Below are 12,101 nucleotides of genomic sequence, written 5' to 3'. Positions count from 1 at the left end.
TCAGCCAGTGAAACAAACATCAACCGGGAGGCTACAGCGATATCGACAGCGTGTAATTGATTGCCGGGTATCTCGCCTGTCACGGACACACGGTGACCGGGGTCTGAGAAGCGTAGCACCGCGCTTGGTAACACGAACTTCTGCCCTCGAGACCTTCGTTCTCTTATTGTCTCCGTCACTTCTGTGCTTCGTCTTCAGCCAGCGAAAGCTCTACCACCTCCGGCATTCGACTAAATTCAGAAGGGTCACAATCCTATATCGCAGCGTACTCGAGCTCGATTGCATAGCTGTCCAAGGTCGTTCTTCGTTGTCCTTGGTGGCGGCTTGTCAAACGGCACAGAGTGAGACGACCAGAGAAGCCTGTGGACAAGACCGTCCGGAGTTCCAGCATAAATTGCCTTAGGTTTGAGGCAACGCAAAATAGACGACAAGAAAGAGGCGAATTGAGACGAGGGAGCGAGACTCAAGGAGAAGTTCCTGCAGAGTTGGAGACGCGTCGTCCCTGTCCCTGTCATCCCGGGTTTGGGAGTGTCGTGTCCAGTTTGGTGTTACACGAAAGACTCTGCTCGATTTTCGGCTCCGGCCGCCACACAAGCATCTTGCAAGCTCTCAGCAAGCAGCAGCGGCAGTGTCAGCAACAGGAACAGCACCTCAGCACCCAGCGCCAACTGTTACCTTAGCTTACTGAGCACCAACGCACGGCGAGCAGCAAATAAACTACGGGAGAGACCTGAGTGTGTTGCTTGGAGATTTGCATCACGCATTTGCCCATTTCCCCCGCCAATTCCCCCCACGCCTGCGCGACTTGGCTGGGCCATTACATCTCGGGAGAGAATTTTCGAGGTACCTACCTGCCTTGCCTGTGCAGGTTTCAGGGAGAGGAAGGAGCCGACTGGCTGACGTACAACGACTCTGTGCCTGCCCTTCAAGTTTCCACAGATACGCTTCCCAGTTCCTGCCCTTTCTGCAAGGTACCTTGACTACACGTTACCTTCCTTTTACCAACAGACCGAAGGTGTAGAGGAAGGTGTGCACCAGACTGCTGAGCCCAAAGCTGTTTCCCTCTTCTGCGAAAGTACCTACCTTGCCTTCTTACCTTCAAACTTCACGGAGCCCTTCCTCACCAAAACGGTGAACCGAAAAAGGGAAAGAGACGATCTGGTACCTGAACCCTGCAGTTACCAGCCAGTTAGTTCCTCCCTCTTTCTGAGACGTTCTCGCCCCAGCTGGAGCAGTTGATTCACGTTCCCTCCGCTTAGACGACAGTGCTCAGCTGCCTTGCATCAACTCGACGCACCCGGCACGCATCTACATTCTCTCACACCAACAGAAGGAACCTGGCACACCTGCACGCCTGGAACTGCAAAGAACAAGAAGAAGGTTCAATCATAGGTATTGCACTTGCACTTTCTTGATCCTAGGTTCCCATAAGGCAAGGGACCTTACCTTACCTTGGTCCACCCCCTTTCTCTTTATCCTGTCGTCCTGTACTTTACGGATAGTCCTACGGTCTTTCCCCTTTCCCACCGAACCTGGCTGGGATCGGGTACCTGCTCCTTCCCAAGCACCTGCAGCAAACACGTCCCCGGAACGCGGTGGTGACTCTTTAATATCGACATTCGGCACCTACCTCACTTCTTCAAGCTTTCTCTTTTCCACCGTTACCTTTTGAACTGTCTTTCTAGAGACGAAAATAAGGCAATCTAGATCTTGCTTCGACTTGCATCATTCGGTCTCCTGCCGGCTTGCATCATCCACCCTACCTCTCCATCGCCAACTTAATTCTAAACTTCACCTGGAAGCAACCATCGAAACGCACTTCTGCCCGCACAGGTCCACCCTACGCACGACGACGCACTCCTCTTCCATCGTCACCCCTGTTTCCTGAGCTCACTTCCTCCTGCAAGCAGCAGCCTCTTCGCTGGATAGAAAACTAAAACTTTGGGAAGGAAACGAAACAGAACTCCGTCTAGCAGGCAGCCCTTTCCGTCTTCCCCGTCTTGCACCATCCCTGTTGAGGCACGCTCCCCAGAGGTCTGGACATCAGATCACCCACAGCTCCATCCATCCATCCCTGGCCAAAGCTCCCCTGGTATCCCTCTCATCATACACCCGTCACTTGTCTCTCCCCCCAGCATCTCGCAATCTCTTCAACTTTCATTTGTCGGGAACAACAGCTAGCCGCCTCTCGATTTTTGGTGAATCCATCAACTACCTAATCCGTCCACCCCCTCAAGCTCTCTCTAGTCAGTATTCGGTCGTCCTGCGGATCTACGGCTGCTCCACACGTCCTCAACACCATCTGCCGCAATGGCGTCCCTCGAAGAGCTTCTCGATAGCCTCCACTACCTCTATCCGGCATTGGCCTTCACCTATTTTGCAATTGCTTCTGCCGTTGCTGTGTGCACTCTTCAGACTTTGCGGGCAGCCAATAACCCAGGCAAAGAGTTCATCCCTCGGTCATGGATCCTCAACCTTATCGTTGCCTTTGTCCTTACCTACGTCGCCCAGATTGCCGTCATTGCCATTCAGTCCATCATCCTTCAAGAATGGATTGGTCAGGAGCATGAGGTTATTGGCTTGCTGTCCTGCATTCTTGTCTTTGGTACTCAATTGGCCTTTCTTTCCGACACAGAACACCCTGTGTGGACACCGTACTGGGGCTCGTGGCTCATTTCCTTGGTTTTTGAGCCCATGATTGGAGTGCCAGATCTCATTATCAGACGCTCCAGCACTTTCGAGCACTGCCGCATCGCTCACCTTGTCTTTGCTGGTCTTCGCTACTATCTACTTCTTACCATTGTCTCCATCTACGTTGTTCAGCGTATCCGAGCTAGCCAGGAAGAATCGACAGACGAAGAACGGCAGTCTCTTCTCGGCCAAGATGACCCAAAGTCGCGATTGAGCAGCTCAGGAAACGGGAGCCAGAGCTCTACTTCTACGTACGGAACGACAAGTGATCCACCAGAGTCGTACTGGGCAGAACGCCAGCGAAAGGCACAGGAGGAGATGGAGAAGCGCCTTCAGGAAGAGGGTAATTGGCTAACGTACATTAAGGGTTTCGGCGTAAGTTTTGGATTCTTCTCGTCCCTTCAACCACCCCTGATATACGGAACTTGCCTGACACCAGTCTAGATTTTGTTCCCCTATATCTGGCCTGTCGGACAGAAATCCCTGCAATTACGCCTTGTCCTTGTTGGACTCTGTCTGCTCGCCGGCAACGCTCTCAACCTCTTGATCCCGCGTCAATTCGGTATCATCGTCGATGAGCTCAAAGACAAGAACTTCAGCAGCGCTTGGTACGGAGTTGCGATCTACGGTCTGCTCAGAATCGCTGCTTCTGACGCTGGTATTGAGTTTCTGCGAGAATGGCTCTACCTGCCTCTTGAGGTCTACGCCGATGGGGCTCTGAGCACAGCAGCTTACCGACACATTTTGAACCTCTCAGCCGACTTCCACGATTCGAAGAGCACATCTGACATCAGCCTGGCCATGTATGGCGGGTCAAGTGTTTCCGATCTCCTGGAGTCTATCTGTTTTCAAGCTCTTCCCATGCTGATCGACCTGGTTGTTGCCATTGTTTACCTCTCGGTTATCTTGGGGCCTTATGAAGGTCTCATCACCCTGGCGACCAGCACACTTTTCTTGTTCATCGCTACGAAGATGATTGCTGTGATGAAGGAACGCAGACGGGCCCACGTGAACGCCCAGTACGCCGAGCACTACGTACGCCAGACTGGAATCACGGGTTGGCATACGGTCGCATCCTTCAATCAGACGACATATGAAGATGTGCGCTACTCTAACGCAATTCACACCCGCATCAACTGGACTAAGCGTGTACGTCTCGGGTGGTTTACTGCGCAAGCATTCCAGTCTTTGGTTCTTCTCTGTGGTCTGTTGGCCGGCGCGATTCTGGCTGTGTACAGGATCAAAAATAGCAAGGCCACCCCTGGTGACTTGACAATGCTCCTGATGTACTGGGCTCAACTCACGTCTCCACTGCGGTTCATGGCCAGCCTCGGGAAGAAGATTGGAAGCGATTTGATTGATGCCGAGCGACTGTTGGACATCATGAAGAAGGAGCCAACAATCGTGAACAAGAAGGGGGCCCGTCCCCTGAAGCTTATTGGTGGCAACGTCGAGTTCAACGATGTGAGCTTCACCTATGATTCCAAGAAGAAGATCATCAACAGCATCTCTCTTTCTGTTCCCGGCGGCCAGACGGTGGCCTTTGTTGGTGCTACTGGTGCCGGCAAGTCCACCATGTTGAAGCTACTCAACCGTTTCTACGACGCCAGCGAGGGATCCATCTTGATTGATGGGCAGGATGTGCGTGACGTTGACTTGCACAGCCTCCGTGACCGCATTGGCTTGGTGCCCCAGAATCCTGTGCTCTTCGACGACACGATCATTAGCAACATTCGGTATGCGAGAATCACCGCTTCTGACGATGAGGTCTTTGAAGCTTGCAAGGCTGCTTGCATTCATGATAAGATCATGACTTTCACCGATGCGTACAACACGCGAGTTGGTGAGAGGGGAATGTGAGTAATCCCAGTGTCTGCGAACAGACTAGTAGCTGACCAAAACCAGCAAACTTTCCGGCGGCGAGCTGCAGCGTGTTGCTATTGCCCGGGCAATTCTCAAGCAGCCCGAGATTGTGCTTCTGGACGAAGCGACAAGTTCAGTGGACACCGACACAGAGCAGAAGATCCAGCAGTCATTCATGCAGCTCTGCAAGGGACGAACCACATTCATTGTCGCGTATGTATTCCGTTTTCTTCATGCCTCTATTGTTCACATCCTTGCCACGGTGCCACTGAGCTACCGGGTCCATGTGCTAACCAGACACAGTCATCGACTTTCAACCATTATGAACGCCGATCGCATTGTTGTCATCGAGGATGGTGAGGTTGTCGAGCAGGGCAATCATGCCGACCTCGTTACCGCTCAGGGAAGGTACGCAGACCTATGGTCTAAGCAAACCTTCCTGAAGCCCAAGGATGACGATTCCGCCATCAACAAGAAGTCGTCTGCAAGTGACACCGACGAGTCCACGCTCGATGGCACATCGGAGATAGATGCTTCTGCGTCTGAGGACACCCACACGACACCGACTCAGGCGAGCAAGGGAAACGAGGCTGTTCAGACTCCCGGTAATCACAAGAAAGAGGTAGAGTCAGCTGAAGATTCGTCTTTGGCAGATTCTAACCACTAATTGTGTAGGGATCTCGATTGAACCCCGTTGCACCCGAATTCACGCCCAAGTCGACCCCCATCACCAAAATTTCTTTTCCATCCCCCACTCGCCAGCCCATCACAAATTCCGCGAAGCCACATGTCTCGCCCATTCGACAGACTCCCAAGCGGGTTTTGAATTGGGCGAGCGCGACTTCTTCGGATGACGATTCCTCCCCTCGATCCACCGTTGACACCACGACCATTTCTGCCGGCAGCCGCGCTCAAGTAAGCTTTCTTTCTGGTAAGGTTCCCTTCATGGTGTATGATAGCTCCGAGGAAAAGATTCCTGACCGCGGTATGGCGTTAGGTGCTCGACACGACAGTAGGGTACAAGACTCTGACAACGACTCGGTGGACACTGTCATCAAGCTTGAGCCTCCCCTATTCAGAACCCCTCACCCCACTGCCCGTCGCTACAACGCCATGAGCGATTCCAATGGACAAGCTTGTGGCGATACTGATGCGATGGACCAAAGTGGCGATGATGCTGATGGAGTCATTGCTGTAAGATCCTCACAGCCATCCATAGCCGAGCGAGAAACTAATCGGCTGCAGGAGGTACGCCATGTATCTGCACCGGTCTTGAAGTTGAAGGCCGTCACACCGGGCCAGGAGACTCGTGCTTCCCCAATGACCATCATCGTATCCAAAGACTTGATCAACGACAAGCTGCCGACACCCGGCTTGACTAGCACTCCTGTCTGTCGCCACAAGGAGAATGTGCCTGAGGGATCTCACGGTCCGGTTACAACCAAATCAACGACGTCATCATCTCCTCTCAAGGAGGTCACGCAGTCTAACTCAACTGCATCCTCGCTCGCTCGAGATTCTCAGCAGCCCAACAACAATCGTGGTCAGAGAAAGCGATACAACCGAGGCGGAGGCCGTGGGCGTGGTCGCCATGGCCATGCGAAACCCCCCGATCAGGGCGCTCATCATTAGCTTTCAACAGCTTCTCAATGAGTGCTGCGCCGCACATTATCAGATTTCTTTTGTTCGAGTTGGCACTGGTCCAATGTACTATTCTTGGCCCAACAAACGGCTTGTTAGGTGCCGCTTTCTACGGTATTGTTTAGAGAATGGCGTCAGCGCAAGCTGGCTTGTCTAAAAAGACACAGGGGGGGCTACATTTCATATCATGAGAGTATTGTGTTACGCATCAAAAGCAACCCAAAATTGGCGAAGAACCAGCTTCATTAGAATTGGTGGGCAAAAGCTTTAGAACAGACTGGGGGATACTTGAGCTTAGATTAGACTGAATGTATGGATAAGAAGGGTCGATAGCTTGGCCAACATGCTCAGTTATCTAAACAATACTTTGCCGCCGATGGTCAAAAACGTCCTTCAACCTTGGTCAAGGAGACTCGTCTCATGGGTCCGTTAAATGGTGTTCTATTCATGCACAGGAGTTTTGTGCACGTTATTGTGAGGGTAATTCTAGTAGTAAGTCGGAGTGGTTTTCGACTGTGTTTCCTGGTTTCTCCAACGGCAACGTTCTTTCAAGTATGAGTTCTTGAAACGACGCTTTAGGCCGAGCCTCCACGGCCAGCACCAGCACCAGCACCAGCGCCTCCTCCGGGAGCACCGCCCGGTGCACCTCCACCACCCATCATGTTGCGTGCCCTAGAAAGAGTTAGGACTGACTTCTATGCTATTGTCACAGGTAGACCACTTACATGTCGGCAATGTTGGGATCGGACATGAGAGAGTTCAGGTCAGGCATACCGCCACCGCCACCGAAGCGGTCAGCCATCTCGCGCAGGCGAGGGTTGCTCATGAGGTTGTTCATCATGTCGGGGTTGCTCATCAGGTTCTGGGCCATGCTCGCGAACATGGGGTTGTTCATGATCTGGCTGAAATCGGGCATGCCTCCGGCACCACCGCCAGCTCCGCCGCCTCCGCCGAGCATGCTCGCCAGACTGCTCAGGTCGGGCATACCGCCCGCGCCACCGCCCATGCCGCCACCGACACCGGGTGACTGGCGGGGCAGGTCGCGTTCCTCGACCGACATCTCCTCGACACGTCGCTTGGCCGTCTCGAAGCCCTTCTTCATGGCCTCGCTGCCGCCGGAACCCTCGAACTCGATGCCCTTTCCGTAGGCTTCCATTGCTCCCTTTGCGTCGCCGAGGGCGAAGCGGGCGAGACCGAGGCGGGACCAGGCTTTCGTGTAGGCCGGGTCGACGGCGACGGCGGCCTCGGCGTCTGCCTTGGCGGATTCGTGGTCCTTTGCGGCGGAGTGGGCGGCCGCGCGGTTGGAGAGGAAGACGGCGTTGCCGGGGTTCAGGGCCAGGGCCTGGGTGTAGAGGGCGATGGCGGAGGGGTAGTCCTTTGAGGCCATTGCGGCGTTGCCCTTTGACTTGAGGGCGTCGGCCTCCTTCTTATCTTCTTCGGTCACCGTCTTGGAGGCCGAGGCGGCGGCGTCGGCCGCGCCTGCTGCTGCTGCGCCGGCGGAGGCGCCCGCTGCCGCCGCGGGGGTGGAGGCGTTCTTGAGCTTCTCGTAGACGGAGTAGACTTGGTAGAGGTTCTGGGCGCCGACGGCCTCTGCGAGGATTTTCTTGTCGGTGGGGTCGACCTTGAAGGAGTCTGCGATGCACTGGATTGCGACGTCGATGGAATCCTTGTCGTCGGCGGGGAGGGTGCCGTCATTGACCGAGGTGGAGAGGAATTCGCAGATTGCGACGGCGAGGCGCTGTTTGGAGGTTACTGTCGCCTGGAGGAGGGGTAAAATGTTAGCTCATGATCGTATTCTTCTCTTGGCTGTCTGTCCCTGGGCAAGGGGGATCGGGACGGGTTGCTAACCATTTTGACGATGTATGAACTTGTGGATGTGTATATAATCGAATAGAGGGAGGCCGACACGAGGATGGGGGTATCAAGAGGTGTTGTAAGATGGTGGGGAGCTTGGATGTTGTGTTGTTGGTTTTTTGGGGGATCGTCCTCCTTTGTTACGATGGCTGGCGGGTTGGGCTTTGCGGCTGCTTGGCTTGCCCGCGTCACTCCCCACGTTCTCTTTTCGCCCGGTCGGTACAGCTGTTTGGCTGGAAGGTTCCAGCGCAGCCGCGGTGAAGGTGGGGGGGACTGGGCGGGTGGGCGTCAAGCGGCGGCGGCGTTGGAGCCTTGGAGGGGAAGAGCCTGGAGGAACGTACCGGTTACCCCGCTGAATGGGACAGACGCATTTCCTCTTGGCTTCAATTTCATGCGATCATGCAGGTATACAGTTAAATGCACATAATATCTATGTTCATCACTATTGACCGCACGATAACAGATCAATACCTTAATCAGACTGATTCATTACTGTCAAACAGAGGCCGTAGAGATGAGATACGTCTCGCCATGCTGAACGACATCTAATCATACAGGTCAGTACTAAAGCAAAAGAGATATGCAATCATCCTATCCTATCCGCCAACGCCGTTTGATATGCAGGTGTGTACTGTCGCTGTTAAATATGTTTGATTTCTCATCTCAACATTCCCTAAGCGGCGGGAGAAATGGAAGAGGTCTGGTTCCTCCGCCTATCCACGTTGCGAATCTTGCGGAGGGGCTTGTTCTTCGCGAGGCGGTACTTGGTGTAGAGCCGAAACACGTCGCGGATTACCACGTACATGCAGCCTCCGACAAGGTTCCGGCCCCATTGCTCCTGGAGAAGACCTGTTCGGATCTTGAACCGACCAAAGGTACCCGCAGGAGATGTCCAGTGCTTTGGTAGCGCCAAACGGATAACCTCGCCCATAGCGGCGGAGAAGACTGGTAGCAGGAGTGTGCTCACGATTGCGTTTGTGACGTCCTTGAGGCTGGCCTGAATGCCACGCTGGCGTGGAGCTGCTGGCGCCGGCTGGGCTGCTGGTTGTTGCGGTGCCACGATCGGTGCTTGCTGTGGTTCGTTACCTGGCTGAGGCAACTGGGCAGGGAGGGCGGCAGCGATATCCCCGGCGTCATTATCTTGCTCCGCTGCATGTGCCTCCTCGATCTCCTCGACGAGAATCTCGAGGTTGACCATATCATGGTCCTGTCCCATCTCCACTTCTTCCAGCTCAACCTCCATCTCCACGTCGGGGATGTCCAGCATATCGATAGCCGCATCGATCAACCCTCCCACCAACCCGACGTTTCTAGCAGCTTCGTTGCCGCCCTCGTTGTTCCTACCGCGGCGGCGGCGGTTGCCGTTCTGTATGTTGTTCGCCTGAGGTGCGGGCTCGGGCAGTCCGGCAATTATGCGCTCCCACCTCTTCTCGTACGGGCAGACGAACTCGTGCCACAGGTTATTGTATACAGCTCTAATGTACGGGAAGCAGGCTGCCGCGAGTTGAGGGGACGGGGGCCAGGAGAAGAAGTGGTCGTCCTTGGCCATGTGGAATACGCCGTACTAGATCATGTCAGTCAGGCCCGCGAGGAATGAGTATAAAGAAAGGTAAGCTTACCAGCGCGGCGACGGGCATGAAGAAGACATTGCCCAGAATAGGGACCGATGAGCCCAGAACCAGGGCGGGCGCGATGGTCGGCAGGATCGCGACGTGGATCCAGTTGACCATAGGCACGCCTCTGGGGTTCCTGTCGTTGAAGAAGAAGCGGTACGTCGCCTCGGGGCCCGCAAACACCCGCACCGCAATGTTGCCGTACATGGCCAAGCTGACCCATGTGCCCGCGCCGATCCCGCCGAGGATCAGGCCCGGCGACACCCTGCTGAAGGACTTGTAGATCTGGTTGCTGAGCGCGAGCGCCGGGTCGTAGGGCTCGTCAATGTTTATCTTGGCCTTGCAAACCGGGCAGAGGATCTCCTTGCCCTCGCGCTCCAGCTCCGTGACCCACTGGATCATGCAGTCTTGGTGGCCTTCGAGGGTGCAGGGGCACGGGTCGACCCAGGCGGACTCGGAGGCGCCGGACTCGTTCTCGTCCATGAGGCAGATGAAGCAGCGGCGCTCGCCATCTTGAAGCCCGGTCTGAAGCGAAGGTATCGTGTCGGTCATGCTGGGTAACTGGCGCGAAGGTGCTCAAGGTAGAGGTGGTCGGTTTGTTGAGGTTCGGGGGTGGGAGGTGCGGAGGAGAGTGAGGGTATATCGTGTGCGGGAGCTCTTGAGCCCACGGCGCAACAAGGTTCGCAGAAGTGGGAAGGTGTGTGCTTCTATCGCATGGTAAGGATTGCAATGAAAATCTATGGTTTGGTATCGCGAAGGTGTAGGGAAGCGATGCTGAAATGTGAACTATCGTGAGGTGGTTGTGAACAGCCTGATTGTCCGTCAGTAACTGGTCAAGCTTAAACGGGTGTGACATCAACCGCCCCAAACGTCCGATCAACCGCCAGTGGAAATCCATGGTGAGCCGAGGCGCAGGGTGGAGCCCTCGGGAGTTAAGGTGCTCGAGGTCATGTGGCTTGACAAGCTATGTCCCTCTAGCTTCTGTGTCGGTTCTGTGGCTGTGCAGCTGAGTCAGCATCTCCGTGACGGCACAACTGGACGGAAGGTATCAGTTATGCGATCTACAACTCGTTGAAGGCGAAACCAAACCTTCCCACCATGAATCTCTTTTATAGGGAGTCACAAGCAGGCCGTCATTGTTTCGAATTCATGCTAACAAAATCGAGCGTCTAAGAGATTCTGTAGTTGCTTGGGTAGGTATATCGCCGTGACTAATACTTGGGGAAATAATATTTTCTCCTCATACGGACTCATTCAAAATTCGGCCAACAGCACAAAACCGTGATCATTGACGCGCAATACCAACTCCTACGTTTCCTTCCAGACAATTTCATCAAACTTTTCCTCATCCACGTGCTCTTATGATCCTGAAATACATAGTCATCGGTCTACGTCTTCCCCCGCGCCTCTTACCCAAGCTCAGACTTGTCAAGCGAATGTTCGCATCCGGTTCAATGGTGCGTACAACGGTCGTGTTGACCATCTAAGCCATAATACCCAGGGGATTTACGCAGAGTACCGTATAAAGCTCCTGTTGACTGCTCCTGGACACGCGGAAACCACTAGATCATTGGGCTTTTCATGGCTATCGGTAAGGGAAGAGAGGCTTGCCGAATGGCGCTTTCCGTATTCGATCATGATCTTCGGACTCGAGTATCGGTATTGTCTTCCCATAATTCCCTGAGGCGTTCTTGAGTAACTGCCATAAGGTCAGTTGGAATATGAAATCCATACCTAGTCCAGCCTTGGTTTCATCTAGTACATTTGCCTGTAACGTTCCGTATATCTCAGTCAATAGGCGGATGTTATCAGTGTATAGTGAGCCTATGGTCAAAGAAACGTCCACGAAACTCAGAGCTGTTCCCATCTGTGCTCGGTTATAAATTGCTCCTATTTGTCCGTGTTCACTTAGAGTCGAAGATCTTTGTGTCGTATAAGAAAGACCAACATGGAGGGGCTGTCCCCCTTCAACTCCGATGATCATTGTGTAGATCTCATCAGCCCATGCCATTGACTCGATCCCAAAATTCAGGCATATGTTTAATATTTGGTATATTTCGTGGCTTCCCTCTTCCTCTCATCTCTCCATACTCCTTGCTCTGGTTTCTTCATCCCACATAGTATTCGAACGCAATCGGTCTCCTTACCTCCTTTCTTCGGCGACGGGCATATCATCAGGAGTGTTTTAGATAGCAGTAAGTCAACATACCCACTTCCTGGCACCCCCCTGTTTCTGGCACCACAAAAACGATGGGATCACAACCCAACCTCCTCATTACTATTAACTATTGATCCTCAACCACACCCACTACAATACAGCTGCCAGCCTCACTAGGGCATTCAGAGTCGCTGGATTCAGCCGTGATAACCTCCTTTTCACCCGCTTCGATTTGAGCCCGATGGATATCCCTGATGTTCGCGAACTTCGTATTGGGATCG

At 53.8% G+C, this 12,101-nt stretch overlaps 3 protein-coding genes across 3 annotated transcripts; 1 reads left to right on the top strand and 2 right to left on the bottom strand.

Moving 5' to 3' along the window:
- Window positions 1–2,310: 2,310 nt before the first annotated feature.
- Window positions 2,311–6,186, top strand: CTAM01_16318 (ABC transporter; the record flags this gene model as incomplete). Its single annotated transcript, XM_060532311.1, has 5 exons — window positions 2,311–3,066; window positions 3,136–4,547; window positions 4,597–4,767; window positions 4,858–5,176; window positions 5,230–6,186. The coding sequence occupies 5 exons, from the start codon at window positions 2,311–2,313 to the stop codon at window positions 6,184–6,186; spliced, it is 3,615 nt and encodes a 1,204-aa protein (XP_060373102.1).
- Window positions 6,187–6,770: 584 nt separating this feature from the next.
- On the bottom strand, window positions 6,771–8,046 carry CTAM01_16317 (tetratricopeptide; the record flags this gene model as incomplete). Its single annotated transcript, XM_060532310.1, has 3 exons — window positions 6,771–6,867; window positions 6,921–7,954; window positions 8,044–8,046. 3 exons carry the CDS (start codon window positions 8,044–8,046, stop codon window positions 6,771–6,773), a joined length of 1,134 nt encoding a protein of 377 aa, XP_060373101.1.
- Window positions 8,047–8,722: 676 nt separating this feature from the next.
- Window positions 8,723–10,214, bottom strand: CTAM01_16316 (uncharacterized protein; the record flags this gene model as incomplete). The annotated part of the gene is made up of 2 exons (XM_060532309.1): window positions 8,723–9,613; window positions 9,669–10,214. 2 exons carry the CDS (start codon window positions 10,212–10,214, stop codon window positions 8,723–8,725), a joined length of 1,437 nt encoding a protein of 478 aa, XP_060373100.1.
- Between the last annotated feature and the right edge of the window lie 1,887 nt (window positions 10,215–12,101).

Source organism: Colletotrichum tamarilloi (genome assembly GCF_030869305.1).
Source record: "Colletotrichum tamarilloi strain Tom-12 chromosome Unknown Scaffold_212.1, whole genome shotgun sequence".
NCBI lineage: Eukaryota > Fungi > Ascomycota > Sordariomycetes > Glomerellales > Glomerellaceae > Colletotrichum > Colletotrichum tamarilloi.
Note: the sequence above shows the minus strand (reverse complement) of the source record. Positions and strands in the feature narration are given on the sequence as shown.